We start from the raw sequence: 20723 nt of genomic DNA on the forward strand, positions 1-20723 counted from the left end.
GGTGTCCAAATTTTGTGAAAAATGCCAGGCATCATGTCGACGTTCTAAAAGAAGAGGTGTGCTAAGTCACAGTGGCTAAATCATGGAGGTAGAAAGTCTTTCTTTCTACCTCCACGGCTTTGTGGAACAAACAAGAAGTTGGTGTGAAGTGAGCCTGAAAGTGCGAAACCCAAGAAAGATGAGAAAAAGTTACAAGTGTTACTTTCATCCAATCACAGCTTGTTTTATTTTAACCCAATAGCGTCCATGTTTACATTAGCCGGTACCTGACCCTATATTTCCCCACGCCCTCTACCGGGGAAATGGGTCAGGGAACCAGACTACTTCCAAATTCAGTTAACCAATCTCTGGTGATTGGTTGCTGTAATTCTTGTTTGATTCACTGCTGGTCAGTGAATCATGATTGATATACTTTCTGTTTCATAATTTTATCACTAAGATGAATCAGCTTCTCTCAGCTTTCTCTTGATTGTGTCCAAATTTGTGATCAAATCTTGGAAAGTAGACAAAACACCACGTTCAGACGGGGCAATGTTACAGAAGTGGTACTGACAGTGAGTGATGCCATTATGGACTACTGTGCTTCGTCTATGGCTGAGTACTTTTCAAAGCTGTCAAATGATTTTGATACATCAGATCAACTTTACTGTGCCAATATCAGCAGTCCATGCATATATTTGCATAACTTGTCGTTACAGAGAGCACTGAACAGGTGCGATTTGAGAGAAATTCACTGACCCTGTATTCATTTGTGTGCTGTATTTTCAACAATAACAGATGCACAGACATCAGACTTGTTTTCAAGCGTGTCCAATTGGAACAAATCAAGTTCTGTTTTTCAGTGCATCTCTGGAATGTTCAGGAAAAGACAGAAATGTAGAGTAACACCAGTGAATTGAAACAAATGACAGAGCTTGTAATCATTGGTCATGGAGCACTTTGTCGTGTGTCACCCTTGATGATATTTTATAGAATAGGTATAATCTACCATAATCTGTTATGATGGATTCAGTGCACTAGCAATGCACACTTTGCCTTTATATCATCTAGAGTTGTGGTTTCAATGAAAATATCCCTTACAAAAGAACAAAATATCTCAAAACTTTTTATGAACAATATGAATTTTTCACTTTTTTGGTTGGAATTGGTATTCATTTCCGACAGAATCACATTGGTCAGGCCTTCAAAATATGGACTTATCTATCAGTTTCTGCAATACTGTTTGCTGTGTACTGTATATCTGCACTTCTTAATGACACTTTAAGCTATCCAGTTTGTAATAGACAATCAAAAGGGTATATAAAAAAGGCATCTCTTGAAATGTTTGTATTGTAATACAAAAAGTCTGACTTAAAATTGCTTCCAAGAATGAAAATTTGAGATGTGTGTTGAGTGTACACTAAATTTTCACATGAATGAAAGACAACCAGTTCTTGAAACTTAATCGAGGTGTAATCATGAAAAAATCAGACATGATTCTGAGAAATAAGCATATCATTAAATGTGTATCTCACATATGCAAAGAATGCACAAGGACGACTCTATTTAATGCACAAGGTGTGAGTAAATTCAAAGCGGCCCAGTGACCAGCATGGAGGTACTTTCTGTGTTCTTCCAACCTAGTATAGTTTTGTTTCACTTTTTCAAGCATTGCAAATGATAGAGTTGAATCTGTCTGCTGTATGGACTGTGGTAAATTCATGGATGCGTGGTCAAAAACTCAGTAAATGGAGAACCAGGACCATATGCTTTGCTTTCCCTGGTTGAATATTCAATATTACAAAGAGTGTAATTTCACCATTATTGTTTAACTCTTTGATGTTATTAAAATGTACTTTTATATTTTGAAAACCGGTTAAAATAAATACAATGAGAGACGACAGTTGTGTTTTTTATTTTTCTGTTGACTTTATTTATTGCGGGTAGAAATTTGGTCAAAGAGAAGAAAAAAACATGACCAACTGACCACAAAATATAGAATGGAGATTCTTTACACAATGTTCAACACATAGAAAGCATTCACAAATCTTGGCTTAATTGCCAATGCCAAGTTGATGGTTCTGTTACATTTCATGTTAAATTTAAAAAAATCACTGTTGGCTATTCACATTCAGAAGTGTGCCTGTATTGAGAAATGCTGATGATATAATGCTCTTGGAGGGCTGACGATTACTTCACAAAAGTTATATACATAGCAAAATGTACAACTGTAATACTACAGATCATGATTTCAAAACTGAGGCTAACTGACTGGCAGACATGCAGCGGGTTTCTAAGATTTTAGATTATGATCTGTCAATTTGGTGCCGTTTTATACAAAAAATATCAATGTAACACAAACAAAGCTTACATGACCCCTGTCCTCCCTGTTTCAAAATGTATAGGTCCAACCGTGATATTGAAAACAATGGGCATTCACCAAAGTCTGATGACTAAAAAGGTTTACCTGCTCACCCCATGTCCCTTTAACAAGACCCACAATTACTACAGATAACAATGGGTTTGGGCCAAACCATTTTGGTTAAAGGGATTAAATGTTGCACAGATGTGCAGAATTAACACCCACACACTGTTGCCAGTCAATATGAATCAGTTGTGAAAAAAGAAAAATATCTACCAGCCTGTGAAATTTTACACTGAATGTACACAGAGTAATGGAACTTGCAATTATGCTCACAATTACTGGCATTCAGTAAACACTGAAATGTTGTGTTTGCCATTCTTTACAAACATCCACAGAATAAGACTGAAAGATCCATCGCATGAGGGCGCTCTCTAATAGTAGAATGTATCTCAACAACTGATATTTCACTGTGCTACATGTATCTGCAGCATTAAAACACAACTGCCCTTATGGAAACAGCCAACTCTCATTCACCTCAAAGTTTGATTACAAAAAGAGGTCACAGTTTATTTATTTTCTGTGTCTCTGACCCTGTTTACTTTCCAGCAGAGGGAACATTATTTCAGATGAATTCCAAAATATATGAGTATGATGTGTCACGGCCTGGATGATAGACAATGTGAAATACTGACAATTGATAAGTTTTGCAATGAAATGTAACAGCCAAAATGAATTTGAAATCATAATGACTTAAACTGGAGATAGTCAGCTTCTGGTATTTTTGTTTCTTTTGTGATGATGGTGAACACTCAAAAATTCATTCCTATTGGAAAAGCGTATTTTGGTGAAAAAAGGACGGGGAAGGGACAACCACAAAACAACCTCACAGTAAAACAAACAGGGGGAATATTAATGCTCTCCTTTGATATGTGACAGTACAAGAAACATCAAATGACAGCAATTTTATTTCACTTAACTTAAGGCATACTCTAGGTACTGTAATTTGAAAGACTCAGTTTTGTCGTTTGTTGTCTTTTTTTTTGCAACAAAAATATTTGAAATAAAGGCACTTGCATTAAATTTGAACTAAAGCCTAAAAAAGAAACATTTGAACATAGAATATATTTATATAATAAGCATATTTGATTTTATCTTTCAGAATTACATTAGCACCAATCACTCTCTAAAATTCAACTTCATTTTTTGGAGAAAATTTCCGCCGATTGCAGCAAGTTATGTCATTTAAAATCAAACAGTAGTACTATATATACACTTTTTGCAGTGTACTGAATGAAACGATAATATTTCTCGTCTCTCAAAACGTTTCATATTATTTATAATTTTTTCAATATTATTATTTTTTTCTCAAAAAATAGGGCATTATAAAGGATAATGTGGGAAATAAATTACTGTACAATGTCTTCTATGTTCATTGGAATTGAATGGAAGAACGCTAACAGCTATCTTTTGGAGTATACTCCTAGACGACCCTGGCTTATTGAGCTGCCTGAAAATGTAAGATAAAAAAGAAAATTAGTAGTTGTTTCAATACAGAGGGAAAAAGCAAAAATTATGTCATAATCCGTGTCACTTCCTCTGATTGCAATATATATCCATATTGTGACACAAGTATACACTGCAGGGAAATGTTGACAGTCAGGAACTGAACACAGAATGTACATGACAATTAAAAGCATGGGATAATGAATGCAATTTTTGGCATACATGACACTTTTTCTGTCAGGCATATGGAGTGCCTGATCTATACAAAGAGTCACAAAAATTTGTAAATGATTTTGAATGCCTTCTTATCAACCAAAATGAGAAACAAGCGCTAACTGGAACAGTTGGGCACTAGGAAGGTATTACCGTAAATTCAAATTGTTCATTACGCTTTCAGAGGTACTGTCACTGTACTCAGATTGAGAAATGCAATATTGCACACGCACAATCATGTGCCTAGAATTTTGCGCATTTGTGGCTTGGAAGGTTTTTCTGCTCACCTCTTTGTGCTTGTTCCAACCTATTCTGTAGGTTGGCTAGTCTTTGGATGTAGCTATCATCAGCAAATGCATCATCTGCTGGCAGTGATGAAGCTACTGACATGGATGATGCTGGCGGACTACTAACTCCTCCATATGCCCTGTGTCAAAAAAAAACTGTGTTAGAGTGCCAGCGGTTTCATGTTTGATGATAGGAGTATGTGACAAAACAGTATCTGAACCAAATATTCATTTGATAACTTTTTCACAACCTGTTCACATTTTTACAAACAGAAAAACATTGTAATTTTGAAATCTGCCACATGCAGTAGAGGAAGACATTAACTTCACTTTTAATCAGATGGGGAATCATTCCTTTGTGTCAAAGGTTAGAAGTTAAAGGTCAAATAACATTCCACAACATGTCTTACTCTTGGACTAACTGATTTGCTAAGGCACGTTAGTTCATCACTTTTTAACCCCTTCAAACCAATTTCCTGGTATGTGGATACATCCACAACTGGTCTATTGAAAAACAAAGGGTCATATACTAAAATTTGATGGAGAAAAGGTCAAATACCAATGTCAGTAACACAAAAGTGATCATCATACCTTGGTGATGTGTATGGACTTAGTGACCTTGCCCTGGTTGTTTCTCTGTCACGTGCATGTCCATCTCTGCTGGGGGGTGTTAGACCAGTGTACGCTGACATGTGTGTGTCCCTACTTCTGTACGGACTGCCATGGACGGGACTTGTACTCAGGGTGGATGTGTGCAGTGACTCAGCTAATGCTGGCGGTGGAGGTGGTGGTGTGCCTCCCACTGCCGAAGAACCTATCCTCGATGCTCTCTTCCATTTACGAACCAAGAACTTCAATCTACAAGAATAAGTCAACAGTTTAGTGATAACCTGGACAAATGATACTATTTCAAAGTTTCTGCCTCTAATTTGCTTTGACATTTGGTAAAAGCATTCAGGCAAAACAGTGATGCTTTGGCACAACATGCATTTTAACTGACCTGATGTAAATTTCAGAAACTATGACATTGGAAAATAATAGCGCCCCTCAGTACAATGAACATATACACTGTATTTCTTTTGTTTTTACCATTCATAATACCCACCTGGAGAGGGCAATAACAACTCGGACTGCACTACGGAATCTGGTGAAAGCCCTGGGATGCCTGGATCTCCTCTGTAAGTCTTCAGGCGATGGGTAGGCACCCATCTTGGATATCAGTGATAGCGTGGCTTGCTCGCAGTCATGGAAACCACCTAGGAGCAGCAAGAGGTATTTCTTCTGATAAACCAGGGCTTTTCTGAAACTCTCTGCTCTCAAATACTTCCCGTACAGTCTCTGCATCTGTAGTTTAAATAAAGAGCAATATGAAAGGCTCTGGATGAAAAGTACCGGATGTTTGATTAGTAGCTGTGCTTTGATTTATATATTGAATGTCCTGAAAGAATCTAGGGCAAAGTTAGAGACCTGCTGTTTCGATACATTATTAATCAAAAGAATCAGCATTCCCTCCAGGTTTTATGGATTGACAAATGTGACATGTAATTTCATACATTTCTGAAATACTCAGTTTAGGAGAAATTTGTGATCCGGGGCCTTCTTTTGCCTGGTAGTGTGTCACATAATAGTATTCATTCATATAAAATGTGTTTTAATGAACAGTGTCTGATTAAGCATGCAAACGTAATGATAATGACATCACAAAATATGAATATTCATATGTTACACATATTTTCATACTGTGCACTCTATAAGAAGGCACTGCAGCAAAATCTCAAGCACTTAGGTATTTGCAGCATTTAGGATATGGTAATGCCTAAAATTAAGGATGCCAATTTTGATATTGTTGATCACTGAAAAATAAATAAAACCTTAAAATTCTATGAAATTTGCACAATCCCATTGGCTTAAATTGTCAGAGTTAAGATGTGTATCAGTTGTCTCAAGGCAATCTGAAAAGTGATTATTGAACACTTGAGAGCATCCCTCTGGTAGTTAAGAATCAGATTTTCAAATTTTCTGCAGAGAGAGGTCTTAATGAACACTCCCTCCTGTAATCCTCAGTGCTATTCCAAACTCTGACTATTTTAAAAAGCCCTACCTTCAACTGTATGGACTCTGAGGGCGCTGTCATAGCCTGCTGTGACAGAGTCTCTCGTTTTGCAGACTCGTGCCTCAGTTCAGATTTCAGTCGGACGATTTCAGACTCTGCTTCCTGTAATGCCCTCTGGTTTGCAAGTCGTTCCCTGGCCCAGGCAGCTCTTTCTGTTGCTAAGACGGTCTCTGCACTGTCTAAGGACCTTCGTGTTGTCTGCATGGTAAACAAGGAACACAAAATAAGATGAGAAATATTTGAATTGAAATTTTTAATAAACTGAATACATACACACATATAACATTTGACAGTCATTGTTGTGCACCCAACAATTGCTTATCTCTTATGGAAACCTACATTCCTTGAGAATTTTGCAATGTAACGTATACTGAAATCAAATTAAACACACTTGTATTCAGTGGCAGCTATGAAAATATCACTGTCTTGGTCGCAAAGAAAACAAAAGTTTAGCATTCTCTTGTAATCCATTGTGACGTACCTTCTCTCGCTCAGATTCTTTCTGTCTGTACTTCCAGACTTCCTCTTCTAACTTAGCCAGAGCTGCCCTGAGTTCCGTCTTCTCTTCACTGAGTTTTGAGACAAAGCTTGTCAGTTCAGCATTCTGCTTGAGGATTCTCTCATTGAGTGCCGCCATTGGAAGAGAACGGATTGTTTGTCCCTCCTATGAAGAGAGAACCACAAATAAAGTCAGAGATAAATGTAAAACAACAAATAAGAATATGAATAAAAATAATCAGACGCCAAAAAAAATTGATCTGTTTCTGGTCACTGCTCGCATCAGTGTGCGCGTCAACTCATTTTCCTTATGGAAAGAAGGGAAAATGTATCAAATTCCACCAAAAATTAAAAAAATTAAAAAAAATCGCGTAACCGCATCATTTTGCCACATGTCAATAACCAGAAACAAACCTATTATTTTTTTTGGCCAGAGCATCGTAATGACAAGTTAAATGAACTCAACCTCCAAATGTTATCATAGATTCATACATACCAAACATAACACTTACTGGGTAATTCAAAATAAATATGTGAGGATGATCTCACAAGGAGCATATGCATTAATTAAACCAATACAATGTAATAAACTGACTGATAGAAACTAACATCCATGGCCAGAAGTCGGGATTTTTTCATTTTAGACATTTTTACATTTTAGTAGTGCATGTTTGACATGTTAGGTCGGAACTAACGTGACCAAAAAAGCCAATCGTGCAAACCTATCGTGTATCGTGCACGCCTAACGTGTACGGACCTATTAAACGTGTCTAAAATGTCTAACGTGCATGTCATTTTAGGTTTTCATCATGAGTCAAAATCTATCATGCCAATCGTGCAAACCTATCGTGTATGGTGCAAACCTAACGTGTACGGACCTAACGTGTCTAAAATGTCTAACGTGTATATCATGACTGTACCATTCAACTTATCTGGAGACCCTAAAATGACATACACGTTAGACATTTTAGACACATTAGATCCGTACTCGTTAGGTATATGTACGATACACGATAAGTTTGCACGATTGGCATGATAGACTTGACTCGTGGACAACCTAAAATGACATACACGTTAGACATTTTAGACACGTTAGCTCCGTAAATCTTAGGTCGGCACGTTATACGATATGTCTCTAACTCTATCATGCCAATCGTGCAAACCTATCTTGTATCGTGCAGACCTAACGTGTACGGACCTAACGTGTCTAAAATGTCTAACGTGTATGTCATTTTAGGTTTTTATCATGAGTCAAAATCTATCATGCCAATCGTGCAAACCTATCGTGTATCGTGCACACCTAACGTGTACGGACCTAACGTGTCTAAAATGTCTAACGTGCAGGCCTATGTCATTTTAGGTTTTCATCATGAGTCAAAATCTATCATGCCAATCGTGCAAACCTATCGTGTGTCGTGCAAACCTAACGTGTACGGACCTAACGTGTCTAAAATGTCTAACGTGCATGTCATTTTAGGTTTTCATCATGAGTCAAAATCTATCATGCCAATCGTGCAAACCTATCGTGTATCGTGCACACCTAACGTGTACGCACCTAACGTGTCTAAAATGTCTAACGTGTATATCATGACTGTACCATTCAACTTATCTGGAGACCCTAAAATGACATACACGTTAGACATTTTAGACACGCTAGATACGTACTCGTTAGGTATATGTACGATACACGATAAGTTTGCACGATTGGCATGATAGACTTTGACTCGTGGACAACCTAAAATGACATACACGTTAAACATTTTAGACACGTTAGCTCCGTAAATCTTAGGTCGGCACGTTATACGATATGTCTCAAGATTCACGTGATGGCCTACAAACACGGTAAGGTCTAACTCTATCATGCCAATCGTGCAAACCTATCTTGTATCGTGCAGACCTAACGTGTACGGACCTAACGTGTCTAAAATGTCTAACGTGCATGTCATTTTAGGTTTTCATCATGAGTCAAAATCTATCATGCCAATCGTGCAAACCTATCGTGTATCGTGCAAACCTGACGTGTACGCACCTAACGTGTCTAAAATGTCTAACGTGTATGTCATTTTAGGTTCTCCACATGAGTCAAAATCTATCATGCCAATCGTGCAAACCTATCGTGAATCGTGCAAACCCAACGTGTACGGACCTAACGTGTCTAAAATGTCTAATGTGCAGACTTTTACAGTGTTTAGTCATGCACGTTTGCCTTACACGTTTGGGTTCTATAATGTACAATGGCATACAACTCCCCATAGCACGATAGCTTCAACAATGTGAAACATGCATTTTTACCAACTACTGGCCATAGCTCGAAACTAAAACCAATATATCATTTATGGTGATGACTACAAGTGTTTTTGAAAAGAGACTTGCCTCAGCTGTCAATGATGTCTGCACTTGATTCAGTTCTTTGGTAATTTCGTTTAGCGCCCTCTGGAGGTTTTGTATTTCTTCTTCCGTGTACGGTTCCTGAGTGTCACCATCCCCAGACCTGTTGTAATAAAGTATTGCGTTACAATAAGTTATTCACAGGAATTCTAGGGTTTTGCAATGTAGTAATAATTAAAGTGGATGCAAAAGTCCAGTGATAATAAATACTATGGTGACAAAGGAAGTTACCCAGTAACTTTAAAGTTAATTAAGAGATCATGTATTCACAGCTCTTGTAATTATAGAGTCTGTTGTATGTTCACACTGTGGGGATCTGCCTGCAGACTGTCAATTCTGAAACAAAATGCTACATTTTTTGATAATTATAAAATACAGTATTACCGTTATACAGTTTTCATCCTATTTGTTACCACAAATCCCTACTACGTTACAAACCCACCTGACTGATCTCTTGCTGAGTTCCTCTTGGTGTCTTATTGCTAAGAGTTGTAGTTTCTGACGGATGTTTTCTAACTGGTGCCTGTAGTTGGAGATGCTTGCGTGGCTTGGACTCGGTTTTGACATACTCTCAAAACCTGGTCTCTGAGCTCCCTTAGTGATCTCCTAAAATAAAAGAAACAAACAGCCCATGGAATTTAACTGTAGTAAAAGCAAACAAAATTTAATGTGGTTGTACAGTGGTCCTGAACAGTGTTCAAACTCAGGTAATATTGAGATCTACAAATGACTGACTTGTACCTAAATCCCAATTTCATTGGAATTGCTTTCAAGAGATTTACTGTCCTGGTGACAATACAGGTTTACTTCTAATAGTTCAAGAGCCTTGGCAACATTGTAATTTGTGACATTTATAATAACATTCTAAAACATACAACATGATTGCTTTTCATATTATATGGATTGCCAAGTTTATACGAGGACTATTGGATACCAAATGCCAAATTTGCCACAAATCATCCTTGTTGTACAGAATTGCATGCAATGAGACCATTTCACATACACAAGCCATTTACTTTAAAGGGTATGAGGGTGGTCATTTCCCAACACACACATTTCCAAGCTGCCATGTTGGGGTTGAGGGTTACGTAATGGGCTATGGTAGTGTCCATTGGGAAATGTCTGGGTAGTGACTGTCCCTTAACCCTTTCACCACCATAGTTTGTCCCAAATCCATTGTTTTCTATGGTAAAGTTGGACCTGTATACAGGGAACTGGGGGTGAAAGGGTTAAACCTGTGCGGATATGTTTCATAGGCTACAAGTTACATGACCTTCCTGTATTTCTACACGACAACTGACTTACACTTACAGTTTCAAATGCTTGTTGGATCTCTTCAGCATCTGCTTCCGTTGTTGAACCATTCACATTGAAAGAACGCCTACTAATCTCTTTGACTTTGTCCAGCTCTCTTTGCTGCTCAATCAGCGCTATCTTCTGTTTCAGTTCCTTTTTCTCAATCTCTAGCGTCTCAATCTTCTGTCTGCTAAGCTGCTTCTCCAACTCTCTGTCTCTCTGTATAATGAAACATGCATTGATGTTTTGTAGTAAGCAAATAAAAGAGAAATGCTTGAGGTCTAAATGTTCAGGTTGCTGTAACTCTTTCACCCCTATGTGTCAGAAATGGATTCACCCGCCCTATTGAACACAGTTGGGATGTACATATGTCTGGCGCTGAAAAGCTTGAACCTCCAGCAAACCTGAACTCTCTTGATCTTGAATATGATCAAATCAATGGATTTTAGGTGCTAGTACAGAACTATGAATAGTTTTGCTGGAAAAAAAGCCTTTATTCTGCTCCATGGATATGCAGGTAATCCACGTATCCTTAGTTTGACTTTATAGATTCCTGTATCTCAAGTACAAGTACCATTTTTGCTCAAAGTGACAACATTTCAGATTTTTCTTTGAAAAGGAAATTACACAGGTGTGAAAAATCAAGCGTCATGAAATGTGAATAATCATCAAAAGTTAATATTTTCAGAGTTCTGGATACAAACATGTTGAGTCAGTGAACACTAGATAAACCAGAGTGGATGTAAAATGTGAGAGTAGATGAAATTCTTGGTGACGAAATATTAGAATATATTTTGAAATGTATTAATCATCAAAACTAGAATACTCTGATTATGAAAATGTGCTGAAAGGAAAGCTGGAGTTATGTTTAATTTTTTTTTTATAGTTTTAATTTATGAGTCTTTGAAGAGCTGCATCTTTCTGTTCTATCAGATCTCATACTTGTACGAGGCAACAATCCTTCCGGGTAATCTACCTCTTTCTGTTTGGCCAGCTCTTTATCCCTTTCTCTCTCCCTCTGTCTCTGTCTCTCCGTGTGTCTCTCTTTCTCCCTCAGGGATTCTTGCTCCCTCTCCTTGTCCTTGAGCGCCATCAGCTGAGCCTGGATTCTGTCCCTGTCGTTGTGGAGTCGGTTGCTCCGTTCCCGCTCCACATCAAGCTGCCTGTTCAGCTCTTGTTTCTGTGTCTGTGTAACAGTGGGACAGGGGATGTGAAATAAAAGAGCAGTGCCATGGTTATGGGTAATGAAGGTTGTTAGTGAACGATGTACGTGTACAGAGGTCAAAGGTCAACTGGTGATTGGTATACCAGGATGTGAGAAGAGGTCAAAGGTCATCAACCAGTCAGCAGAGGTGATTTCAAAATTTAGCACAGTGGAAGAATACTTGAAAGAGTGTTTCAATGAAGTCATATTTTCATTATCTCTACCACCACCACAAAAATTTAATCGTGCACTTTCTGTGAATTACCTGGAGTGTATCCATAGAAGATTTCAGTTGGTGAGCTACTGCCCTTTCCCTGTCAAGATCTTCCTTGGCCTTGGCCTTCTCCGATTCCAGCAGGGAAGTGAGAGTGCTGATGGTGTGCTTGGCTTGTTCAGCGGCAGTGTGGAGGTCAATGCACTTTTTCCTTTCCGAGTCCACTTGCCCCTTGAGTTCTGACATGGTGGAGTGGTCTCGCTGGGATGTCTCTTGCAAGGTTGTCCTCTCCCTCTCCAGGGAGTCTTGTAGCTTGGTGTTCAGATTGCGTTCTCGCTGCAAAGAAAACAGACGTAATAATTGTACCGGTATTTTGGTGATGAATTCTATCCATCAAATTTTGACAAATATTGGCGAGTGATTTTCTAATGTAATTAAGTGTAAGATCACGAAAAAATTGTGACAACTAAACTTTTTCTTCATTTTTGATAGGAATCAATTTTTCTAATGAGAAATCGCATCTGTGGCAGAGATAACAGCTTTCTTAGGATTGGTCAAAAATTCTTAAAATAATGCTCCACTTTTATGGGACAGTAAAGTTATCAGCTACCTGCTTCAATGATGAAATCTCGTTCTCGTATCTCGATAATCTTCAATGAAAAAAGGTTGAGAAGGTTGCAGGTAGAGCTCTGTTCATTGATTGAAAATTTACAATCGATACTTAAAATGATAAAGGTTAGCCGACACTGGCAAACTTCTTCATTTGAAAATTGATATCTTATCATGGTAACCCAATGTCATGGTAACCAGTTGTCGTGGTGATCAACAGCGACTTGGAAACAACGATGTTACCTGCAAGGCTGATGTTAGTTCCTCTGATCTAGTTTTCTCAACTTCCAGCGCTGCTTTCATCTCAGCTGCCTTGGTTCGTTCACCCGTTACCATGGTTTTGCTCTGTGTTTTCTCCGAGTGGAGCTCTCGCTCTAGGGCCTCAGAGTTAAGACGTTCTCTCTCTAACAGGTTGGTCATCTCGGTTCTCTTGGTCTTTTCCCTCTCAAGGCTGCCTCTCAGTTCCTGGAAAAAAATTGATAACGGAAGTTCAGCTGTCTGTTCACCAACGCTCATCATTTCACATCTATACAGATGAAAAGTCTCGCAACTTGATTGATATGTGCACATCCCAATTTAAATGGATCAAAAATATTCAAAATTCACACTTTTTTTGCAGTATTTCCAAGTCTTGGTGAGTGTGGAAAATTTTTCATTACCCTTATCATTTCTGTTCATCCGGAAATGCCTCTTGCTGTGGGAAAAATTGACGAGCAGTGGGATTACATTCCTTTGAAATTTCCGGCCATTCCCAATGTAGTAACTTGACAGTACGTACAGAATGGCCTGGAAAAACTGACCAGCAGTGGAATAACTTTTGAAATTTATTGTCTATTCCTTATAGATTACCTTGATCATATCTTGATCCCTGTTTGAAGCGTGCAGGCTGCGTTCACTCTCATTTTCAATGGTAGACTTCAAATGCTCTGAAGTCTGTCTCTCCATCTCAAGCTCTTCCTTCAGCTTGGAGTTCATCAACTTCTCAACCTCCAGCGCCGATCTGATTTTGAAATTATTACACGCACAATGGTGAAAAAAAACAACAAAATTTGGCCAATTCATACTCTACATAAAAGGATGATGGAATTGCTTTTTTTTCTTTCTCAGAGGCATCAAAAAATATACTTTCAATTTCAAAATTTGGACAACTTATTCAGCTTGATTTCCACTATTTCTGTGATAACTCTGCATTCATCTTGTAGGACACTGACATTTACAGTTACGTTTTGTTACAAGTACTTCATACAAATGACAGTACGAACCAACGCCGATAGAGGAAACCACAGTACATGCATGCGTGGATTTGACTATCTTTACCCTTCCATCACCCCCGTTTCCATGTACAAAGGTCCAGCCTCACCATTGAAAACAGTGAGACTGGGCCAAACCATGGTGGTGAAAAGGGTTGAGGAATACTGCATCATGGACATGTAACTATCAGGGAAGGGCACAAGGCACAGGGTGATTTCACATGCTCATGCAAACAGAACAGACATGCCTGAGACACAAATAGAGCAATCCTTATCTATGAGAGGACGATTTTTTCCCAAAACAGACTTACAGGAAATTTTCCGCCACCCTCCTGTTGGGGGAAAAACGACAAAAACGAAACACAAACATGAATATATGAAAGCATCAGCGAAAGGCTAAACCAATGAACAGAAAAACTGGGAAAACTGTGAGTCAGGAATTTTTCACTAGGGAGAATTTTTTCCAACATGGAGCCTAAATGAAGCATTCACATACTAAGCAGTGAAATGGTAAATGATACACGGACAAAAATTTAGTTTGGTACAATATTTTCAGCCAGCGATGGCATTCAGTTAACGTTTGTATGATGGAGCCTATCACCACAGTATGGCCAACACATCCAGGAATGGGAATATATAGACAGTACACCTTATCACCAAACACATACATGTACATGTAAACAACAAAATTAGTCATGTACACACACAGTACATGTACATTAAGCAATTGTATGGACAAAAAGAGTTTGACAAAATCTTTCCAAATGTCATTGCCAGTTATGCCACTGTGGTGAGTTGCATATGATCCAATATGACGAGATTTCTGCTGACCGTAAGTGAACTTGTATCAGCTTGTACCAGAAGCTAGAACAGAATCATATAAGTACAACAAATGTCTGACAATGGTTTTTGAAATGCGATGACACCATGCTTGAAAAACATGACCAAGAATAACCACACACACACACATACACACACACACACAAACATACACTGTCACTTTCAGGTATAAAACTTACGAGACAGCTTCAAGCCTAGCCTGTTCCCTGTCCAAGCCACTCTTGACTCTGTCTAACTTGGTCTGCAGCTGTGATATCTCATTCTTCAGCTCCACGACGTGCGCCTTCTCTCTCAGCAAATCATCAGAAAGCTCTGCTGTCTTGGCCTTCTCCAGATCCAACGACCCTCGGATGTCCTCCGCTAGCGCCTTCTCCTGCTGGTATTTGTATTCCAGCATTTCCACTATAAAATGAATAGAGCATTGTTGTCATCATCGAGATCTGTTTTGAAGTTAGTTTTATGTTATTTTCCAAATGACACTAATGTTTTTTATGAGTCAAGAATCTCTTTTTTCAATGCACACACTGCATTGACCATTGAAAACAATGGTACAATGAACCCATAACTTGTAACAACAAAAACACAGTTATTAGCTACAAATTTGGCACATTGACAGACTGTGTTTGTTCCAAAACGTTATAGGGGTCAGATTTACACACATTTGATAGACTGAGTTCAAAATAAAAACTGATTTTTCTTGAAATGTACCTTATTCTAGTCTGCTGGTGAAGTGCTACAATAAGTTACAGTAAATTAGGATTGAGTCATTGTATCAGAAATTGGTGACAGAAAAATAGCACAACACTGGAAATGTCTCACTCTACGCATTCTCATATGGCTTGAAAGTGATGAGTGGCCATCCTTGCTAATTCCACATTAATTCCAACCCTTTCACACCAATATATTTTCCTATAACCCTCATTGTGTTCAAAGGCTTGAAGAATTTATTATTACAAAGTATAGAGGGGTCAAGGAATTAACCCATATACACTCATGCTCTTGACATTCAGCTTATAAAGAATCATGAACATGGACTTCTTTCTCATTAGCTACCAAACTATTTTGTCTTTTTCACATTTGTACATTTTTTCAGTTTTTTACACATCAATCTTGAGATACAAAAGCATGAAAGAGTCTGTACATGTACGTTATACATCATCAACGACCTTCAATCAAAGATCATCATGCAAAATCCACCCTCCATCACCTTAACACTGGAACTAAGAACTGTATGCACTACAGCGGAAAACCACACTACAGTTCATCTAATGACTTCGGCTACAACATCTTGATATGCCATCCAAATCGCTTACCCACTCAGGTGTAATAGAATACAATAATTCATTTATGTTTTGTTTCTTTGATCTTACAAGAAAGCTGGCACCAGTGAATGCTTCACATGCGACCACAAGTACAGCGGGCATTTTGAATAACCTTATTCCATCAAGTGAGTACCCATGCCCAACACTGAATGGGAGCTACCTCTCAGTTACATTTGTGACACCAGTGCAGTGGAACATTCCATATTCAGTAACAGGGAGAGAACACCTAAACTTGCAGTTCCTACAAGGGTTACTACAAGCATCGGGGACTGGGAGACACTGGGGAACCAGTGCAGTACCGTCAACATATTGACAAAATATATGCATGCAACAGAAAAGTATCTGCAGGGATGGAGAAAATGAAGAAACTATGCAGATATACATCCAAAAAAGTGCGTTCACAGTGTGCAGGTAGAATTGAAACACTTACATATGGTTTTAGTAAAATTTTGGATTTGAACAACAAGTCGTCGGACAGAATCATAGGATCCTGCACCGTGGACTCCTAGTATGTTAGTTGGGACAGCTTGGAAAATAAAAGTAACAAAAAAGAACAAGAAAAAAGCACAAAAAAATAGAAATTTTGGTGGTAAGTACGAAATCAAAGTCGTGTACAAGGCATGGCAGGCACTGGATGAATTGCATTATCAGACAGACAGAACATTCAGGTGAACTTAAAAACTACCAAATGAATATTTCAGGAATTCTTGGATGGAGTAAGCAACATATAGCGTAGCCTGAATGTGCCATAGTTGTTCAATAGGTACATATTGAGTCAGATGGGTTTGTTACATGATTCTCAGTTATTCATAATTGCATGGGTAAAATCAAAGCAAGAAGAATACAAATACACTGACCAATATACAACTGTAGCTGATATGATTCATGATATGCTCATTGAATTCACAGTTCTGTGAGCACAGTGGCTGGGTGTACATTCCTTGAGCACTTTTCAAATTTTTCAAGGGAAACATACCACAATCAAGAAATGTACCATTATGGCCAGCATTTTTAGTCACTGAGCATCACAGAAAATGAATGTTGATAGGAACTTTCCCCATGGGAGAAATTCTAACCTATGCTTCCTTTAAAATATAAACAGCTACATTTCAATTTCTCAACAGATAATTTTCTTCTACACATCAGCCCCTACAGCTCTGTATAGCTTGAGATTCAGACAATGGTCACACTTGACCAAACTATCCAATGTACCACATCCCATCATACTACTTAACTCACCTTGTCTGTGCATCTGTCTCTGTCTCTGAGTGTCCTGGTCTTCTAGAGTCCTCAGCTGCTTGCCCAGCTTCTCTGTCTGTTCCTGTTTCTCTCCCCTCGCCACGCTGAGATGCGCCCGTAGATCGCGGATCTCCGCCAGCATGGAGGCCCTGTCGGCTGCCAGGACTTGTTCCAGGGCCGATTTTTGGTGTGCCTCCTGTGGAATAGAAAACAGCGTTCACCACAATTTAGTGTTGCTGGTTACAGCAAGTATATCTAAGTAACTTTCATCCAGGCTTGAAAGCAATATTTGACAAACTTCAAAAGAACATGGTAACATGCCAACTTTTGTATTTTGACAGAACTACTTTGCACAAAGCATGTATAAAATAATAAGAAATAGTAAGGATGGTATATGACATAGGGGCAGTTGATTCATGGAAACTCTTTTTTCAGTTTAACCCTGTTTCTGCCAGATCCATCAGTCGCTATGAGTATGAGGGCAAGTTGGTTAAAACCAGTAAAACCTTACTTGCCCAATACAACATATTTTGACAAACTAGACATGTCCCTTATAATGTATCTGGCAGACCTGAGATCTTGATAGCCTCCTAATTTGTACAGAAAAGAGTACTTTTACCGTATACTGTTTTACTAAGACTTACACAAACACCATGAATGTGACTCACTCCATGTGATAGGGAGTCTGACAGGCAATCTTGTGGGTACCTTGATCATTCAAAGGTGAATATTGACTGCCTTGTCCAGGACAGTTCGAAACTACAAGCTGATAACTTGCCTGTTCTTTTATCCTCCTCTCAAGAACCTGTAATTCTGTGAGATTCTGTTCACCGTGGGCCACCACATGGGTACGTAACTCGGCCAGTAGAGTTTCCCTCTCCCTGTCAAAGACGTACTTGATGGCTTTCAGCAGCTCTGCCCTCCAGTCATTGTCTCTGCCCTCCGCTACCTGTGAAGTCAGGTATGTGAGGAACATACATCAGTTTGACATCTCCGTTTTGAGAGCACAGACATCTCAATTCATTTGAAAGATATTATTTGTTACAAAAATATGAAAATGTTCTCGTGTGTGCATGAGACTTCAAAATCAAAACAGGTCAAATAATCAGTATCATTCAATGTATATAAATAATTTACCAGGTCTATAAAATGAACAAATAGAAAATGGCAATATCAAAAGGATCATCTGGAAATACTATTTAGTGGTATTACCAGGTGTCCGGTATGGGAAGTGTGCCCTGCTAGCATGCTACACAGCAAAATGAATGCTGTGCTTTTAGGAAGGCATTTTTCTGGATAGCATGGAATTACAATGTTTTTTTATAATTTCAATGACAACAGTCAATCAGGTATCGATACAAGTATGGGCTAACATGAAACTCTTCACAGTCTTTGATTGCTATGACAATAGCCAATGTCATATATGTAAATTCAGACTTTCCTTGACAACAGCCAATCAGACTGTGAGGAAAGTAAGCGGTACCATGAAACTGTTATAAGGTCCTTGGTTGCTATGGCGACAGCCAATGTGACACATGTTGATGCTCAGTTTCCCTGACACAGCCAATCACAAACAGTTAAATGAGGGCACACATAAAACTTCTGAGGTACAAACACTAGGGTACAATGACAACTTCGTATAAAAGTAACTCACTGACTGGTATGAGAAAGTGTACATCCTATCTTGAAGCCTTCTGAAATTTTTACTATTGTGATGTAAAAGATAACACTGACAAATCATGTGTCAGAAAATTTGATTTTGTTATGTGTAGCTGGTGAACTGTATTTATTTCAAAACACTGAGATACATGCACACAAGTGAGATGCATACAAATCTCAGTGGAAAGCTCTGGAATACTGACCCAAACTCCAGAAGCTGTGGTCTGTGTGATGAGGTCTTTGAGTGCTTGGATTGCAGCTAGTAGTGTGTGTTTTTCACTCTCCCACGCTTGCTGTAGTGTATCCACATCAGTACTGTCTGGTGCCTTAGGTCTGGGTGAGCTGTGCCGTCTCAGGTAGACTAGGTCTGACAGTGAGAGTACCTGGAGACCTTCATTGTACACACGGTTCATCAGTACCTGTTACGACCAATTCGAAACAAATCCACTGTCAGAAATCCACCTTTTGCACCTTGGGGACAGTTTTGGGGGCTTTAACATTTTGCTTTAGTTTTTGGGTCTGCTGCTAATGTGAAGCATTTAAAGCAAATGAAATTTTGACTGTCACTTTTTTGTGAAAATTTAAATTTCTATTTTCCCATGGTAACTCTACAGGTATAGTAGCCATTTTGAAAGTTTTAGAAATATATTTCTCTGATTTAATTCTGATGTGAAAGTAAATGATATAAGTTTCCGTAAGAAAATATTGATCAAAAGTTTCAATCTTTTTGTTTTGAGGTGTGTATTAGCTGAGTTGAACTGTTTTGAAATATGTATGATACAATTTATTGGATAAGCATGTCAAAGAAGAGGTTGTATTCTGGTATTGAGCAATCAGTATCACGTTACCAATTTCAATATGTTATCTTGTTTTAATGTTATTTCACAACAACAGTGGCTGCATGTGAGTACACAAACACCACACCTGCTAAAAAAGTTGTCATTCAATATAAAAATCAACAGGTGATATTTCCTTTTGAGGTTACATTTGACGACCAATCACAGACCTACTCACTAACGGATGATACCAAGTCATGTGTTGCTCAGGGGGTGTGTGGTTAGGAGGGTGGGGTGAAAAATCTTTACCTGAAGTCTGTTGGCGATATCACTGTCAGACGCTGTGGTGGTATCAGCTGCACCAGTAACTGGGGAACCTTCCTGTCCGACTCCATCCTGTCTAGTTCTGAGATGACTCAGCAGTTCAGAATCTAATCTCTCCGTCGTCTCCAATTCTTGCTGCAGCCGTCTTCCGAGTTCTGGAACACGCAAACAAAGGAAGAAAGTTGAATGGTTTGAAGTGCATTATGTTTGTTCAAATGTCTAATTTCTAAGAGCAAAACAATTTAGAAATTTTATCATTGTCTTATACCATCAGTACTGTGATGTTTTTCCAATTACTGACTCACTGAAATGCAATCAACTTTATCAGGTGCTTACTGCAAGTCAAGCTGCTAACTGTATTTTTACATAAATCCACATGTGAAAGACACCGCGTTAAATGTTTCAATTACTATTTCACAATAAGGATAATGGAAAAGCAGCTATTCTCCAGTTCTGCGATCAAGGTTTCTTGCATATCTGGTTATATGGCATCTACAACACATATTATGTGTCTGTTCCATGCACAAACATCCTGTTTTCATGAAAACAATGTTGTAGTGCCCTTCTAGTTGTTCACACAATTATAACATCTTGAGCATTTTTATGCACTCAATCTCATAATATGGTTGTGAAATTTAGACAGT

The 20723-nt window shown here is 38.5% G+C and overlaps 1 protein-coding gene across 8 annotated transcripts in view; it reads right to left on the minus strand.

The window, feature by feature from the left end:
• Positions 1-1883: 1883 nt before the first annotated feature.
• LOC139140617 (A-kinase anchor protein 9-like) overlaps positions 1884-20723 on the minus strand; it is a 137491-nt gene continuing 118651 nt past the window's right edge. For 5 of the 8 annotated variants that reach the window (XM_070709972.1, XM_070709974.1, XM_070709971.1 and 2 more), the window contains 19 exons: positions 20065-20234; positions 19183-19398; positions 18099-18269; positions 17321-17516; positions 14939-15161; positions 14231-14251; positions 13519-13669; positions 12913-13134; positions 12112-12396; positions 11619-11828; positions 10658-10861; positions 9789-9952; positions 9332-9449; positions 6942-7124; positions 6449-6658; positions 5453-5691; positions 4939-5205; positions 4348-4487; positions 1884-3851 (listed from right to left, as the gene is read on the minus strand). In XM_070709972.1, the coding sequence (XP_070566073.1) occupies positions 3805-3851; positions 4348-4487; positions 4939-5205; positions 5453-5691; positions 6449-6658; positions 6942-7124; positions 9332-9449; positions 9789-9952; positions 10658-10861; positions 11619-11828; positions 12112-12396; positions 12913-13134; positions 13519-13669; positions 14231-14251; positions 14939-15161; positions 17321-17516; positions 18099-18269; positions 19183-19398; positions 20065-20234 (3437 nt within the window). In that variant the 3' untranslated portion in view covers positions 1884-3804. The remainder of the gene's footprint in view (positions 3852-4347; positions 4488-4938; positions 5206-5452; positions 5692-6448; positions 6659-6941; positions 7125-9331; positions 9450-9788; positions 9953-10657; positions 10862-11618; positions 11829-12111; positions 12397-12912; positions 13135-13518; positions 13670-14230; positions 14252-14938; positions 15162-17320; positions 17517-18098; positions 18270-19182; positions 19399-20064; positions 20235-20723) is intronic. The other 3 variants (XM_070709978.1, XM_070709977.1, XM_070709975.1) reach the window with 1 other exon arrangement.

The sequence above is a fragment of the Ptychodera flava genome, chromosome 9 (assembly GCF_041260155.1).
Source record: "Ptychodera flava strain L36383 chromosome 9, AS_Pfla_20210202, whole genome shotgun sequence".
Classification (NCBI taxonomy): Eukaryota; Metazoa; Hemichordata; class Enteropneusta; family Ptychoderidae; genus Ptychodera; species Ptychodera flava.